This window comes from Pleurodeles waltl, chromosome 8, assembly GCF_031143425.1.
Source record: "Pleurodeles waltl isolate 20211129_DDA chromosome 8, aPleWal1.hap1.20221129, whole genome shotgun sequence".
NCBI lineage: Eukaryota > Metazoa > Chordata > Amphibia > Caudata > Salamandridae > Pleurodeles > Pleurodeles waltl.
In genome coordinates, this window is record NC_090447.1 from 552,476,700 (window position 1) to 552,493,797 (window position 17,098).

The 17,098-nt window shown below is 42.4% G+C and overlaps 1 protein-coding gene across 1 annotated transcript in view; it reads right to left on the bottom strand.

The window, feature by feature from the left end:
- Nucleotides 1-17,098, bottom strand: part of C8H3orf38 (chromosome 8 C3orf38 homolog) — a 46,359-nt gene that overhangs the window by 11,156 nt on the left and 18,105 nt on the right. Inside the window, exon 2 of the mRNA XM_069204613.1 lies at nucleotides 2,705-2,904. Coding sequence (XP_069060714.1) covers nucleotides 2,705-2,904 — 200 coding nt within the window. The remainder of the gene's footprint in view (nucleotides 1-2,704; nucleotides 2,905-17,098) is intronic.

The window sequence follows — 17,098 nt, forward strand, 5'->3', positions numbered from 1 at the left end:
CCAGTGTAGACTGGCTTATGCAGAGATGGGTACCATCTGTGCCCATCAAAGCATTTCCAGAGGCTGGGGGAGGCTACTCCTCCCCAGCCCTTCACACCTATTTCCAAAGGGAGAGGGTGTAACACCCTCTCTCAGAGGAAATCCTTTGTTCTGCCTTCCTGGGCCGGGGCTGCCCAGACCCCAGGAGGGCAGAATCCTGTCTGAGGGGTTGGCAGCAGCTGCAGTAGAAACCCCAGAAAGGCAGTTTGGCAGTACCCGGGTTCTGTGCTAGAGACATGGGGGATCATGGAATTGTCCCCCCAATACCAGAATGGTATTGGGGGGACAATTCCATGATCTTAGACATGTTACATAGCCATGTTCGGAGTTACCATGGTGACGCTACACATAGGTAGTGACCTATGTGCAGTGCACGCGTGTAATGGTGTCCCCACACTCACAAAGTTCGGGAAATTTGCCCTGAACGATGTGGGGGTACCTTGGCTAGTGCCAGAGTGCCACACACTATGTAACTTGGCACCTAACCTTCACCAAGTGAGGGTTAGACATATAGGTGACTTATAAGTTACTTATGTGCAGTGAAAAATGGCTGTGGAATAACGTGGAAATTATTTCACTCAGGCTGCAGTGGCAGTCCTGAGTAAGAATTGTCTGAGCTCCCTATCGGTGGCAACAGAAATGCTGCAGCCCATAGGGATCTCCTGGAACCCCAATACCCTGGGTACCCAAGTACCATATACAAGGGAATTATATGGGTGTACCAGTGTGCCAATGAGAATTAGTAAAATTAGTCACTAGCCTGCAGTGACAATTTTAGAAAGCAGAGAGAGCATAAACACGGAGGTTCTGGTTAGCAGAGCCTCAGTGATACAGTTAGGCACCACACAGGTAACACATACAGCGCATACACTATGAGCACTGGGGTCCTGCCTAGCAGGATCCCAGTGACACAAGTGCAAAAACAAACATGCATACAGTGAAAATGGGGGTAACATGCCAGGCAAGATGGTACTTTCCTACAACAACTTTCTTGCTTTCTCAGAAATTTTGTACATTGGGACTAGTGTCTGATTTTTATTACTTTGGTGCTCTGTGACAACAAGTGAAGCGACAAAGAAGGAACCTCCAGGGAAATATATAACCTAAACTCATCTACAGCGATAATATGTCATCCCCTCAAGTTCTAACACCTCTGGATCGGGCAGGGGAAAGGTTTCTCTTTTCCAGATCACTGTCCTGTAGTGCAGCAATCAAAGGCTGTGCCCAGAAGCTAATGTCAATTTTTCCTAAGTGCTGGGGTCACAACAATGAAGGTCAGATCTTGGTTAGTATAAAACTGAAAGCAACCATAGATATTCAGTCCAACAGAACTTTAGAAGAGGCTGCCTGGAAATCTTCAGTAGCCTTCAGAAGGACTAGTCTGCTCTTATTGAATAAGGAATGCTCAAAATATCCCCTCACTAAGAACAACTGTTTATCTTAGTTAAGGGCACAGTGGAGTTGCTGACTTCCCTAGTCCAGAATGCAGACAGCATCTACTTAACTCTCAGGCGTACTTTGGTGAGTGTCCCCCTTTCACACACAAACACATACTTATTTACACATATCCAGCATACCAGGGACACCAGACATGCAGACTGGCCAAATTGACAACTCCATGTTCAACATCAAGGAAAACATGTAGCCACACTCAAACGGCTTTTGCAGCCCCCACTCCCCCTTCAACTCCCCCCCACCACACACACACACACACACATCAAAACAAATGATTACCACAGAATATTTGGCTTCATACTGCACACATTATTCCAACTTTGGTCACCTTCCTCTGAAGTTGCCTCTAATGTTTATTGAAGGCATTGCTAGAAACATACACCAACGCATTACTAAAAGCCAGTGCTGTGCAAAGAAAGATGCAACTAAATCTGTGCCACTGTACCTAGATGGATGCTGCTTTAAAAAGTTCTAGTTCTGAAATACTGTTGGATGGCATACATCAGACAACTATGGACACCTCCTGCCAGGCATCAGATGCTCAAACAGCTCGAAAGAAACTTGAGGCCTTGCCTTTCATGACTAGACACTTAACATCACAAGTACAATCCCCATTATGGTCCAGCCACCTCAGCCTGGGATAGCCTTCCTATGTTTCACACATTTCTTCATAGAGTGTTCTCATAATTAACTTATCAGCAAAATGTATGGTCAGCAAAAGATGTCTTCCCTGAAACAGGCTATGAAACACAATAGGGTAAAGGAACCTCTTTATTAGATGACCTCCTCCCCTCCAAAGTTTCAGTATAAGCAGCACAAGCCTAGTTTCGGGTGCATCCTTCATCAACTACAATTGATTCCAAGCTGACACCCAGCATACTTAACATTCTTAACATCACATTCTCCCATGCCTCACTAACCATTATACAGCATCTCCCAGTTAATACACACATTATCAAGAGAAAACTCTGTATATGTGCTGCACTTGCCAATTAGGAAGGGAAGTGTTTTTCTTTTCATTTGCTTGCTTCCACACCATCTACCTCCTGCATATCCCTCAGGTGAACCCAGTTCAACTTCACGCTTACAAGTCCATGAGTTACAAATGAAATTAAAACAGTACTACCCCGAACCAAGTCCAGTAATCATTTTTATTTGAGTGACCACACGTAAAGAACAAGAATACATTTAATCCGTTGTCTGGGATTACCTGTGTCACTGGTTTTGCAATGCTCTCTGCCGCTTTCCAGTGTTCCAATGTCCTCTGGATGAGCTGGTATTTTTCAGACGAAGGTGGTACTACAACATTGTGCTTTGCCAAGTACTTAAAAATACAGTCCCGATTAACCTTTTTACGCTTCAGAAGTTCTCCAGCACTCTCACTGTATGTTAGTATCACATTTATTGCTTCTGTAATGAAAACATAAATGAAGGGTAAGAGCACAAGACCAATCGAACATCTAGAGTAAGAATATCAACAGCATGCACCTTTTCACACATTTCTAATACCCTAATTCAGTATATTGCTGGCAAATGGATTCTCTGCCTAGCCGGCATCATTCTATGGTAAGGGCTAAAATGAGCTTCAGCCGCTGGTCAAAGCTCCAGTTGAAGGAGATCCTGATGCTGCCTATCTGTTCCTCACCCAAGCACATTTGTCTCCTGTGAATGAGGCTTTACATGTATGTGCGGGGGGAGGGACGGGGGGCATCAGAGAGAGAGCCTATGGCTTGCAGCGGCTAAGGGACTTTCTCAATAACTGTGCCACATTTCCCCAAATTGTGCACTTTTGATAAGCACCTGAAGGCCCACAGTAGGATCTAGTTTTTGAAAGTCTCCGAGAATCTGTACACCAGTATCGACCAACCTATGCAGGGTCTCCAAAAGCAGATGCTATATATTCCTGGCTTTAAAATAAAAAATTGTTTTTTAAAAAGCAGCAATATATTACTATTATGGTTGTTTAAAAGCATGGATTGTATTTTTCCACATCGATCAAGACGATATAATGAGCAGAAAAATCAAACAAAAAAATAATTACTTGTATTTAAGACAGTTCATTCTGATATCTTAAAAAGCATACACATTGATCAATCATTAGGGACAGGCAGCAACTCTGTAAGCCAATCAATGTAGTATGTGAATTCAAACCAATCATATGCTTAAATATGACTAACGCAATACCAATGGTTCGGTGAGCGATTTAAAAAAACATCAACATTGATATTAAAAACAGTTTATTCCAGTTAAATTGTTTGGAAAAGTGTTCAGTAAGGTGAGTGTCCGTAGTCAGTTGTCTTAAGGACCGTACTATATTACTGACAGCGCACTAGGGTCTATGGCGAAGTAATGTTCACAGGAGAAGCAAAGTCCTTTATCAATATGTCCTTTTTGTGCTCAGGATTCTGTCCAGTTTCCTTAGAGCCCTAGGTCCCCAGTTATCCAGTGTTGACACATTTTGACCCCCTCCCTGCTTAGGGTCTCAATAGGACAAAGAACTGCTGAATCTTGAGTCGCGCTGAATTCAACCCATTACGTCACTGAACCGTGTTGGCAGCAGAAACGTCTTGAAACTCATTGAAAGAATACCACAAGGTGCCCCCTCCAGCGCAATACACAAAGCCAGACAAAAATCAACCACACAGATGTTGCTAATTTTTAACCATGCAGCTCAACTAAAAACTCACTAGTTCATTGTCCTGATGAGACCCTGCACACGGCGGGCCGGCAGAGGTTCCACAGAGGGTAAAGATTCATCCCATTTTTATTTTTATAAAAAAGGTGCAAACGCTAATAATCCCATTCACCCAGGATATTGTTGTTGTAACTTACACAACTTAGGTCAACCTTTATAGATACCCAGTCTGTGACCTGTTTCCCGGAACTTGCTTTCAATAGGTGCGGTGCCAAAGTAAAAAAAAAAAAAAAGTTGAGACTTAGGCAAACAAATAAGATAGGTTACTGAGTTCATATCAATTGTGTTACCACAGCTTTTGATCTTCGTTTTATGAAAATTGCGCTCAGGGAAAACATCACAGAGCAGCTTCCCACCCGACCATATGGTGATAAAATGTAATAACGTTTCTTGATTTACTTCACAACAGCATCCTGTTAGAAATGTGGTCTTTGGTTAGCAGTCAGGTTACCCCCTGTCCAAGCAAGGACCCTCACTCTAGTCAGGGTAAAAGAGAATCACCCCCAGCTAATCCCCGATCACCCCCTTGGTAGGTTGGCACGAGCAGGCAGGCTTAACTTCAGAGTGCTAGGTGTGAAGTGTTTGTACCAACACACACAGTAACTTAATGAAAACACTACAAAATGACAACAGGTGTAGAAAAATAGAAAATATTTATCTAAACAAAACAAGAACAAAATGACAAATCCACAATACACAAGTTAAGCTATCCATTAAAAAGCAAAAAGAGTCTTCTTGTAATTTTAAACACAATGCTAACGCTGTTAGCGTGAAAATGTATCCTGGGTGCGTCAAAAATAACCACGCACAGGTGCGTGTGCGTCCAAAAGGGCTTGTGGTGCGTCAATTTCACTCACAAGCTAGACCTTACGTAGTTTCTCCTTTGGTCAGGTCAGGGTGCAACAATAATGCTCTCTACAGGAAAGCGATGCGTCGATCCGGTCAGCACCATCAGGTCTGGGTAGGCCTTGCGTCGTTTTTACACGCCCAACAGTGTTTGCGTCGGAAATCCAGCTGCACGATGATTCAAAAACCACACAGCATGGGTTGTGATCTCACCAGCCTCCGTCAGCGAAGCTACGCTTTGTTTCTCCAGCCACGGGCGTCGATCTTCCGGTCGCGTTGCAGGCGAGCATCGATTTTTTGCCACAAAGCTGGTGCTGCGTCGATTTTCAGACGCAGATCGGAGTCGCGTTGATCTTTTCCCTGCACGGCAGACAGTGTGTGGATGTCTCACTCTTGGGCTGCCAACTTCTGCTTCCAGGGTTCCAGGAACTGGATGGGCACCACTTGGCAGAGTAGTAGTCTCAGCAGATGTTCCATGTGTTGGCAGAGAGAAGTCTTTGATGTCCCTGAGACTTCAAACAACAGGAGACAAGCTCTAAAACAAGCCCTTGGAGAGTTCTTCACAAGAAGGAAGGTACACAAAGTTCAGTCTTTGTCCTCTAGCACAGGCAGAAACAGCAACTGCGGGAGGGCTCCACAAAGCACAGTCACAGGCAGAGCAGCTCTTCAGCTCTTCTCCAGGCAAAGGTTCCTCTTGGTTTCCAAAAGTGTTCTAAAGTCTGTGGTTTTGGGTGCCCTTCTTATACCCATTTTGCCCTTTGAAGTAGGCTTACTTCAAAGAAAAGTCTCGCTTGTTTGTGAAATCCTGCCTTGCCCAGGCCCCAGACACACCAGGGGGTTGGAGACTTCCTTGTGTGAGGGCAGGCACAACCTTTTCAGGTGTGAGTGACCACTCATTCCCTCCCTCCTAGCACAGATGGTTCATCAGGATATGCAGGCTAAAGCCCAGCTCCCTTTGTGTCACTGTCTAGTGAGAGGTGCAACCTGCCCAACTGTCAAACTGACCCAGACAAGGAATCCACAAACAGGCAGAGTAACAGAAATGGTTTAAGCAAGAAAATGCTCACTTTCTAAAAGTGGCATTTTCAAACACACAATCTTAAAATCAACTTTACTAAAAGATGTATTTTTAAATTGTGAGCACAGAGACCCCAAACTCCACATGTCTATCCGCTCCCAAAGGGAATCTACACTTTAATCAGATTCAAAGGTAGCACCCATGTTAACCTATGAAAGGGACAGGCCTTGAAATAGTGAAAAACGAATTTAGCAGTATTTCACTGTCAGGACATATAAAACATATGACTTTATGTCCTACCTTATCCATACACTGCACCCTGCCCTTTGGGCTACCTAGGACCTACCTTAGGGGTGTCTTACATGTAAGAAAAGGGAAGGTTAAGGCCTGGCAAGTGGGTACACTTGCCAAGTCAAATTTACAGTTTAAAACTGCACACAGACACTGCAGTGGCAGGTCTGAGACATGATTACAGACCTACTTATGTGGGTGGCACAACAAGTGCTGCAGGCCCACTGGTAGCATTTGATTTACAGGCCCTGGACACCTCTAGTGCACTTTACTAGGGGCTTACCAGTACATCAAATATGACAATCATGGATAAACCAATTACATACACATTTTGTATAGGAGCATTTGCATTTTAGCACTGGTTAGCAGTGGTAAAGTGCCCAGAGGAACAAAAACAGCAAAAACAGAATCCAGCACACAACAACAACCTGGGAAACAGAGGCAAAAAGTTAAGGGAGACCACGCCAAGGATGAAAAATCAGACACATCCCAATCGGTTATTCGTATCCAAAGTCTTCACATTATGCTGCAGATTCCTAAACGTCTACTAGCTGGAGTCTTAATTTGATAAAATCGGATATAGAAATTGGCAAAAGACTGAAGGAAATGTATCTTTGAGATTTGAAAGGGCCATTGTATCTAGCTAACCGACCAACTATTTTCAGTTTCCCCAATTATTACATGTTCTTCTCAAATTTAACATTCAATATTCTGCCCTGAACCATGGCTTTGAATTTCTCTGCACTTGTCTTTGCTTGAAAACACCAACTCTAAGGCTCATATTTCTGTAACTAGTAGCTAACAATCATGCACTTTATGGCTGATTATGGTAACAACTCTTGACAAATCAACCCTCCCAAAGCGCGACCTGAATTCTCCTATAGTAGATTAAAACTAGGAATGGAAGCCACTTCCACTCGTTTTGAAATGCAGAGTTCCAAGCACATTAAGCACGGAGGGGTTCACGATTAACATTTAATAGTTTTCACAGCATCTGACATCCTACACAATCCAAACTGTGAGTATACTAAGGCATCAAAGTGACAACACAACATTGCAAAGTGTCCCAATTTTAGCCTCAAATACCTTAATCATGGGGCTGCATGGACATCCCCGATATAACTAGTTGAAACAATTAAGTCTTATGCTAATAGAACGAGGTGCAAAAAAGTGATACCAAATAATAAACAACCAACCTGGGAAAAGCTTCTTTATACTATTTGATTAGCCCAAATTATAGAGCTGTATTTAAACTGGCACTTTAATCCTTTCGCTGCCAGGCCTCTCCTCCCCTGCCTGCCCCGCCCCCCCCCCCCCACACACACTTTTGGCATTTTACTGGGACATACCCCATTTTTACTATTTTTTGTGCTTTTAGCCTACTTCCAGTTAGTGACAGAAATGGCTGGATCCCGGAAAGCTAAACATTTCTGAAAAGTAGACAAAATTCTAAATTCAGCAGGGGGTCATATGTGTAGATCCTACAAACTTTTTCTACAGAAACTAACAGCTGAAATAAAAAAAAAATTGAAATGGAGGTGAAAAACCCCAACAATTTTTCTCAACATTTTACTCTAACTTTTTCCTGCAATGTCAGATGTTCTAAAGCAATATACCGTTATGTCTGCTGGACTCTTCTGGTTGCGAGGATATATAGGGCTTGTGGGTTCATCAAGAAGCCTAGGTACCCAGAGCCAATAAATGAGCTGCACCTTGCAATGGGTTTTCTTTCTATACCAGGTATACAGCAATTCATTTGCTGAAATATAAAGAGTTAAAAATAGGTATCATAGAAACTTTTTTATTTCCAAAATGGGCACAAGATAAGGTTTTGAGAAGCAGTGGTTATTTGCACATCTCTGAATTCTGGGGTCCCCATACTAGCAAAAATGTAGAGAAAGAAAAGGGGCAATAACACTTGTTCTGAGTTCCCCCCAAGTTTCCCGATAAAAATTGTACCTCACTTGCATGGGTAGGCCTAATGCCCGCAACAGGGAATGCAACATATAGACACATCACATTTTTTACAATGAAATCGGACGTGTGTTTTGCAAAGTGCCTAGCTGTGGATTTTAGCCTCTAGCTTAGCTGGCACCTAGGGAAACCTACCAAACCTGTGACTTTATGAAAACGAGACACCTAGGGGAATCCAGGATGGGGTGACTTGTGGTGGGGCTCTCACCAGGAGATAGAAAGTTCTGGAATCTGAGAGAAACCACAGATTTCCTTCCACCCAGTGTTCTCCCAATAAAAATGGTACCTCATTTGTGTGGGTAGGGCTAGTGCCCACGAAAGGAAATGCCTCAAAACACAACGTGGACACAAATTATCAAATACAAAACAACCTGTTTTTGCAAGGGAGTTTGGGGGGGGGGGGGGGGGGGGGCAGGGTTTTTGGTCCTGGACTCAGCAGCCATATAGGGGAAACCTACCAAACCTAAACATTTCTGAAAACTAAACACTTGAGGGAGTCCAGGGAGGTGTGTCTTGCGTGGATCCCCCAGTGTTTTCTCACCCAAAATCCTCAGCAAACCTCAAATTTAGCTCTAAACCTAAAAAAAAAATTATATATACACACACATACACACACACACACACACACACACACCCCCCCACACATTTTCCCCACATTTCTGTCTGGGATCACCGCACTGGGACGAATTTCCTACCACCCAACGTTCCCCTCAGTCTCCCGGTAAAGAGGATACCTCACTTGTGTAGGTGGGCCAAATGCCTGTGACAGGAAAGAGCCAAAAACCTGTTGAAATTGAGGGGGAAACAAGGCGGGTCCAAAAGGGCAGTTTGAAAAAAAAACTTTTAGGCTGACAAGGGAGGCAGAATTTTTATCGAGAAATAGTTGAGACAATCCTGGGTGGTAGGAATTTTGTGGATGCCTGCAGATTCCGGAGGGTTCCAGCACAAACATATGGGGAAAATGCGTGATTTCCAGCAAAGTTGGAGGTTCGCAGGGCATTGTGGGTAAGAAAATGGTGCGGGTGCATGTGAAGCACACCACCCTGGACTCACCCAGATATTAATTTTCAGATGTGTCATGGTCTTGTAGATTTTTCTACATGGCAGCGCACCAAAGTATAAGAAGTGCAGCCCTCACCTTTCCAAGTGGGTTGATTTTGAGTGTCAGACAAGCTCTTATGGCTCAAATGTAAAACCAAAACACAAAAAAAAAAAAAAAAAAAAAAATCAAAATGTCCTTTTTCTTGATGTGGGAGAAGATGTTTTAGTGTGCTGGGGGAGAGCTGAAAGGCTGTAACCCCCTTGAGTTGGGGTGGGGCATAACCATGCCCATTCTGGTTGGTAGTCATCACCCCACTATACATATATACTTTTTTAATTCTGTGGTGTCTAGTTTGTTCCCCTCCCACCCACCCCGGGAGTGAATCAGCGTTAATTGCCCCATCTGCCTACCGGTGGGCAGAACAACTTTGGCCCCATTTATTTGGGGTGAAGGTATGGCCATACCCCCACCCTCTTTTTTTTTTAAACAAATCTTCCCTTATGGGCCTTCTGCCTTCCAAAAATAGGCCAATCTATGGTGAACAGTAATATGGTGAACAGTAATATGCCCCCATGGGGAGTGCTGCCTCTCCTCCCCCCCCCCCCTCCAAACAAAACACACACAACAATCCCTGGTGCCTAAGTGGTTTCTGGCCTTTGGCCTAATAAAAGTAGGCCGGTCTGCCCCCAGGAGGGGCAGAAATTACCTAAAAACAATTTGCCCCCAAACAGCCCCCCCGCGGCGACCATTGCCTAAGGGGTCGCTCCCACATGAAAACAATAAAAAATAAATTAAAAATTAAAAAAAGATCCCTGGTGTCTAGCAGTTTTTTTCCTTGATTCAATGAGGAGGTCAGATTCTTCAGTCTACACTTGACACAGGAAGGGTCAATTACGCCAGATTCTGTGTTATCATTCATAGACAGCGTCCGAAATCTGTGGATGTTATTACTATTGGGAAAGAGCAATCTTAGAAAAATAGCGAAGCAATCTTCAAAATGCAAAGAGAAGTGTGGTAGGTAGGGCGTACAATTCATCGTAATAGCAAGACCATTGCCATGTGGCACACTATTTTTACCAACAAGAATGGCAAAATAAAGTCTGTTTTGAAGGAGCACTTTATGATGTACATAGGTCATCAGGTGGAGGGAGGGGTGTCCCAATAGTGAGTATGCCATGGCCCTCCTGCCTGGGATACCACCTAATGTATAAATGAAAAACATAAGTACTGATGGACATTTATGGTTTCAAGTAACTGATCTAAAGCTCGTACCAATAGAAAATTCAAAGCTCTCAGTATAATATGTTGATTGATGGAATGATCATCAGTGTACTACCCTGGTGCAGGGGTGTGGAATTTATTAAAATATCTACTTGTCCAGGGGACAGGTTGCTTCTCAAATCTACTTGTCCTGTAAAATGATCTACTTGTCCCTTTGGTGCCATGTAGTGTGGCGCCAAATTATGGCAGCAATCTTATTATGTAAGAGCTCTGATAATAACCTCTCTGATTATGCCAGGGCTACTACCATAGTAGGGCTTGAATACTTGCAGTTTCAATCCCTACTGTAACAATTTCCTTATTTTGCCACATTTCTGCAGATCTGCATACTGGGGCTGGAGGAAGCAGTAAGCAATAGTTCCACGGCTGGAATGCCTTTGAGTCTGCAAACCTACTAACCTGCATGTTTTAAAGATTTTCACCAGCTTCTCTCTAATATTTTCCCATAATAAGAAACGTTGGACATTTACTCCTGACAATGGCAGAATTAGAACTTCTTCCAAGGTTGGGAAGAAAGTGGCTGGAGGGAAAATGAACTTGCAAATGCTCAATAGATTTTCACATGAGCAAATCTACACATGCGTATTTACCCATGCTAAAATACAATTCACAAATATTTTATAGGGGTACGACATATACCATGGGTGCACTTTTGTGGCTTTCTTTAAGAATCTGGGGCCACATGTAGGTAGGTTCAGATTTGCGACCCGCAAATTGTGAGTCAGAGCAAGTCGCAATTTGCGAGTCGCAAATCCGAATGTAGGATGGTGTCCCTGACCACTGCCTGCTCTGAAAAAATGTTTACAGTGACATTCACAATGGGGAAGGGGTCCCATAGGGACCCCTTCGCTTTTGCGAAAGTGTTAGCACCCATTTGAAATGGGTGCAAACTGCGATTGGTTTGCGCCCGCGTTCGCAGAGCAATCCTACATTCCACTGCAAGTCGCAATTAGGAAGGGAACACCCCTTCCTAATTGCGAGTCGCAAACCCGTTTTGCGATTCGGTACCCAGGTTACCGAATCGCAAAACTGGGTTTGTGCATCGCAATGTGCTTTTTGCACGTCGCACACAGCGAAAGTCGCTGTTTGCGACATGCAAAAAGCTATCTACATGTGGGTCTTGGTCCCTAATTAGGTCTGGTGTTAACAAAGACATTTTGTTTTTATTAAACTTCTATTTCTCTCTCTTTTGGCTGGCTTTACTGTGAGTGATTGCATTCTGCTCTTCCACAAGGAGCATATTGGCACACAAAGTAGTTTTGTTCAGTGTCAGGAACTACAGTGGCAATCAGTGACGTAACAAAACTGGAGGGTGCCCCTTTGCAAAGAACATGGAGGAGCCCCCTATACAGACTCACTCAGGGCAGAAGCTGTGCTGAAGGGGCCCCCTGGAACGCGGCTGCGGGGCCTTTGTTATGCCACTGGTGGCAACGTGTGCTTTTAGAGTTCAAAAACGTTTTGGGGGGGTTTTGCCAGTGTTTGTTACAATGTTGAGGGCCTGGTAGCTCCCACAACAATAAAGTGTTACAAAAGCCATGTCAAAACAAGACACGCATTGATGAAACTAAAAGACTTATAAAAATATGTCAGATCAGTTGGCTTTGTCAGTGTTTGTTTATTTTCATGCTTCCCATAATCGTCTTGAAAATGGTTACACTGATTTTCCCTTAGAAATATTTTTGGGAAATACTAGCATGCATCAAAACATTTTACTAAATGACACTTCATTTGCATCTAATCAAAGAGCATTCTGGGAGCATTATACTTAGCCTCATAGCCTAAACTTTTCAAACATGTGTATACACGTTTTTTTTTTGTACTGGAACCAACGTCAGTAGTGAAGTGTGACCTTAAAACATTTATTTACAGCACTCACCCTAATAATGAAGGCTTTCAAATAATGAACCATAAATACAAGTTCGAACAGCATTATCTTTTGGAAACACATTACCTCAACTGCAGAGAGTTCCACTCTCTGTAAACAGGCAACCAAAGGGTTTGTGCTGCAGAGGTTTGGGCTTACTTGTCCCAAGGACAAAGTAAACATAAAAACTTGTTGCCCTTGACCCCAAACAAGATGTCCCGGGCGTCGGGCGAGAGAACTTAAAAAGCTAATTCTACCATGCTGAAAGCGGATGTAGTTCCTAACAGTGCCACCCAAGCCGTTAAGGAGCAAAAAGGTAATAGCAGTAGTATATGCAAAACTAAAACATACTGATTTTTTGGGACAAAAGTTCACTACGTATCCTTGTAAAGGTGTGGAGTATTACCTTGTAACTGTTTTCACGACTACTCAGTTTTTCTCCAGTCGACTGAATAATCACAAGCCAACTAGGGGTGCCTGATGTCGTTTTTTTGTATTCTGTTGGCATTAGAACTCTGCTTTGATGTGAAAGCAACAACCAAAGTGGACCTCCCATATCAGGGTTATGATCCCTTATGATTGAGTACGGATTGAACAAGTCTAGTATAGGAGCACAGGTTTTTAAACTTGTAACCCACCCAATGAGTAAGCTGCCTACTCACTTTCCCAAATAAAAACAGTCTAGTGGCCATAACGTGGGTTCCTTTCCTTCTTTAGGTATGGGAGTTATATGGAGAGTGTGTGAGTCAAAGTGTGAGTGATTCACAAAAGGACTAGCAACTGGGAGGAATTAATTTGAACCCCATTTGACATTTTCACAAAATAGTTGCCTTCGTGTAAGCTTGCTCTACCCATCTCAGACCCACCATGCCTTTCAAGCCACCCTTCCTGAAACCTCAATGTGTATTTAATGAGTGGCGGTCACCAGCTTAGTCCTTCCTTTTTCTGGAGTGTGTTTCCACTCCAATGGGTCAAACTAATCTAGTCCATTTTCTGTGTTTTCCATCACCTTTCCTGGTTACATAGCCTAACACAGGGCCAAGTTAGAGTACCAGTTCACATCGAACATTGCACCAGTCAGACCTGTAGGCAGAGTTCAGAAACAACCAAATTCTGGCTGGAAAAAAGGGAGACTGCTTATCAAGGATCAGAGGAGCCCAAGAACGTCTGAACGTAGTTGACTTACTCCTTAAGCCACCATACAATTACTGGCGGCTTCACCACTGCAGGATTTATTCTTTTATTCTTTGTCATCTGGCACCAGTGAATGACGCGACTACCAGAACAGACAAGTTCAATCTGTGTGGTTGCCTGTCTCCTTATAGGCTTGGCTTTAAGGTAGGGTGTCTGCACAGTCACCTTGTTGCTGTGAGATGAAGTGTGATTTTTTGGTCTGTTATCTCATTTAAAAAAAAAAAAAACACCCACAGAACGCATTGGAGTGGCAAGCGCTGGCAAGACACCTCACTTGAATACCACTCAGAAAAGACCATTCTCTGGTGAAGATAACCAAAAGTGGAAATACTGTGTATACACCAAGCTAAATCAAACACGGCTGGCCTCACTGTTTTCATGATTTATTCTGTTAACTTTAGGCAGTTTCATTAGGTATACAAAATTTATATGCCTTTTCCATATCCTGTTTCTTGTTTGGATGGAGGTGCCAAATCAAAGGTTTTTAACACTCTGCTAAAAAGACCTTAGTCCCAGCAGATGCACTCCAACTGTAGGCGCCGCTGCTGGTCATGTATGGTTTTATGACGAACTTTATGCTTGACTTAACAACATGTTTGTTGCAATATACCTAAGGAGTAAAGTTGGATGATTGTACCACACAAAGTTCTGTAACTGTTTGTGATGTGAATAAAGTGATACAATAGTGTGCAGATGACTGGATTGCATCTTTAACAATCTCAGAAAAACATATGATCAACTACTAATCGAAAGTGGCGGGCATACACCATCCGTGATTCACCCCATTCCTGCTGGGGGTCTGTAGATTATCTTTCGCACCCAAAGGACAACGGGGCAGTTGTCCATCATAACCCTGACATGGGAAGAAATGTATCTGAATGGAGGAGACTGTTCTAATTTTATTTCCTCACTATTACAGAGAGCTCAACAATTATAATCACAGTCCGGACCAAACCCTGAAAGACAAGGTCCCAGTTGGATCAGTGACTTCAATGGGCGCCTCTAGGAAACCTTTTTTGTTTTTAATGATGCAAAAAACATTTGGTTAACAGACATTTAATAAAAATAATGTAAACACTGCATATAATACAGTTAGTTTGTTTCTGCCTTGCCAATACATACAATTTCACATACCACATTGAATACTGACTATCCGTTTCCAAACCTAACCCGGCCATTATGCACAAATGTATCAGCCCGTAGCGCATAACGTTTTTTTTAAAGGGGCACTTTATGATATGCATAGGTTATTAGGTGGTGGCAGGGGTGTCCCAGTAGTGAGCATGCCATTGCTTTTCTGATAGGGATACTACCTCCTGTACAAATGAAAAGAAAAGAAAAAAAACTGAAGTTCTGATGGGCATTTATAGTTTCAAGTAACTGATCTAAAGCTCTTACCAACAGTCAACTCAAAGCAAGCCTAAGAAACTTCTTCACATAAGATTATCTTAAATAACCTTCTGCCACGCTCCCACATGGTGGATAGGTCCCTTGCTTTCCAATGCTAAGCAAGCAAGGCAGTGCCAAATAATGAACACAATTCAATACATTTTTATCTTTGGAGTCATCCAAAGGCAAAGTCAAAGTAGTTCCAAATAGGGCCAGTTTCGGAATACATTCTTATTTAATTACAACTCCTATGGCCAATTTAATCAACATAAAAAGCCACTGAAGTATTCGTAGAGCACAGGCAAATCCAGAAATATTTGTTCCCAAGTTCCTATTTAATCTTCCGGCCTAGGACACTTAACTGATATTTGAATTTGAAATGCGATGCATCTAGAATGGAGTGTAGTGTAGCCGGTAAAATGCATATTAATACCCCTTTCTTAGCTTTGTTTCCATGAAAAACATGTACTTCATAGCACATGCTTATTTTACGGACTCTACACAAAACACCCTGGCTTCCTCACTCCAGGTCACAGATATTATTCAAAGTATTACACAATACAACTAACCTACTCATTATCCTACACATCTTAGACATAGGCATTTCTAGAGTTCCATTAACACCTTTTAAGACCGCTATCTTTTCCACCCATACTAACAACCTTCTATGTAGATAATATTTCAAAGAGACATTTCGTAGCATTATAATCATGAAGTATGTCTGCCCCACACATAATTTTACCTATCATCATAATGCCTCACAGACTTAATATTCTGAGCTTTGGTACGCCACATACCTAACCTGGGCCATCTCATCTGGGAATTCAAAAAGGGGAGAAACATGATGAAATACAGGATATGCTCGAGCAACCACGGACTATCCCAGGACCACAAGAAAAGGCCTTACTGTACTTGCAGCGCTTTTATAGTCAACAAGCAGACTGTTTACTGTGGGCATTTAACCCCTCATTGCTAAGCCCCCACCCACTCCTCGTGCTAAGCCTTTTGTTGGCTATTTGGGGTAGTTCACGCTTAGGCCTCCGTAATTTTTTGTGCAGATAAGCGATCCATGCAAAATCGCCGGTCTTTTTATCCAACATTCTGGGAATTCTAAAGGTGCCCAGCATTTCTGGATATTGCTGGCGGGGCCTGAGGGAGAAAAAAAAAAAAAAAAAAAATGCACATTTAGAGTTTTTAGAACAAAAAACAGAAAACGTGCTCCAGATAAATTTGTGTTTTTTTTTCATAAAAACTGCATCCACAAATGGTTTGCTGTACTAAAGTCACCACCTTCTCGGCTTTCAGGAACATGCAGAGCAGAAACCAAAAACCTAATTTTGTATCACAGTTTTGGCATTTTCCTAGAAGGCAGCCTAATCTCCCTATTTTTATGCTCTGAACCTACTTCCAGTTTGTGGTAGAAACCAGTATAAAACCAATGCGTGACCATCATACAAAAGGGTTCCCTGTACATACAATCCCACTTCCAGATACTCGGTTCTATCACAAGAATCCAAAACATGTATTTAATAAAGTCGGACCAATTTCAACAATTATTGACATATCCTTAATGATTATGTTATATAGACTTAATTTTTATTTAAACACATTTGTCTGTTCATAATTATACAGAATTGTAAAATCAATACACACATTCACAGATACTGCAAAATAAGCAGAGAAAAAGAAACCCTCAATTCCTAATCCTACATAAAACAAATTATCACATCTCACCAAACACACCTTTCAGATGTATCCACCGCTCCATAAAACAAACCCCACCTTTCAAGGGAAAACTATTGTTATTGAAAATCTTTAAGTAGAGTCACTATAAGATATGTACATTGGATAACCACTCATAATCTTACATCAATATATCGTGCTTATTTCTTGCATCACAGATTCAACGATTCGTGAAAAAAATCTTTGTTCAAAATTAGATTGCTTACAATACATTTCCATATAGAAGGACCAGCTCATTATAGACAATTCCTTGTAAAGGGTTTTTCA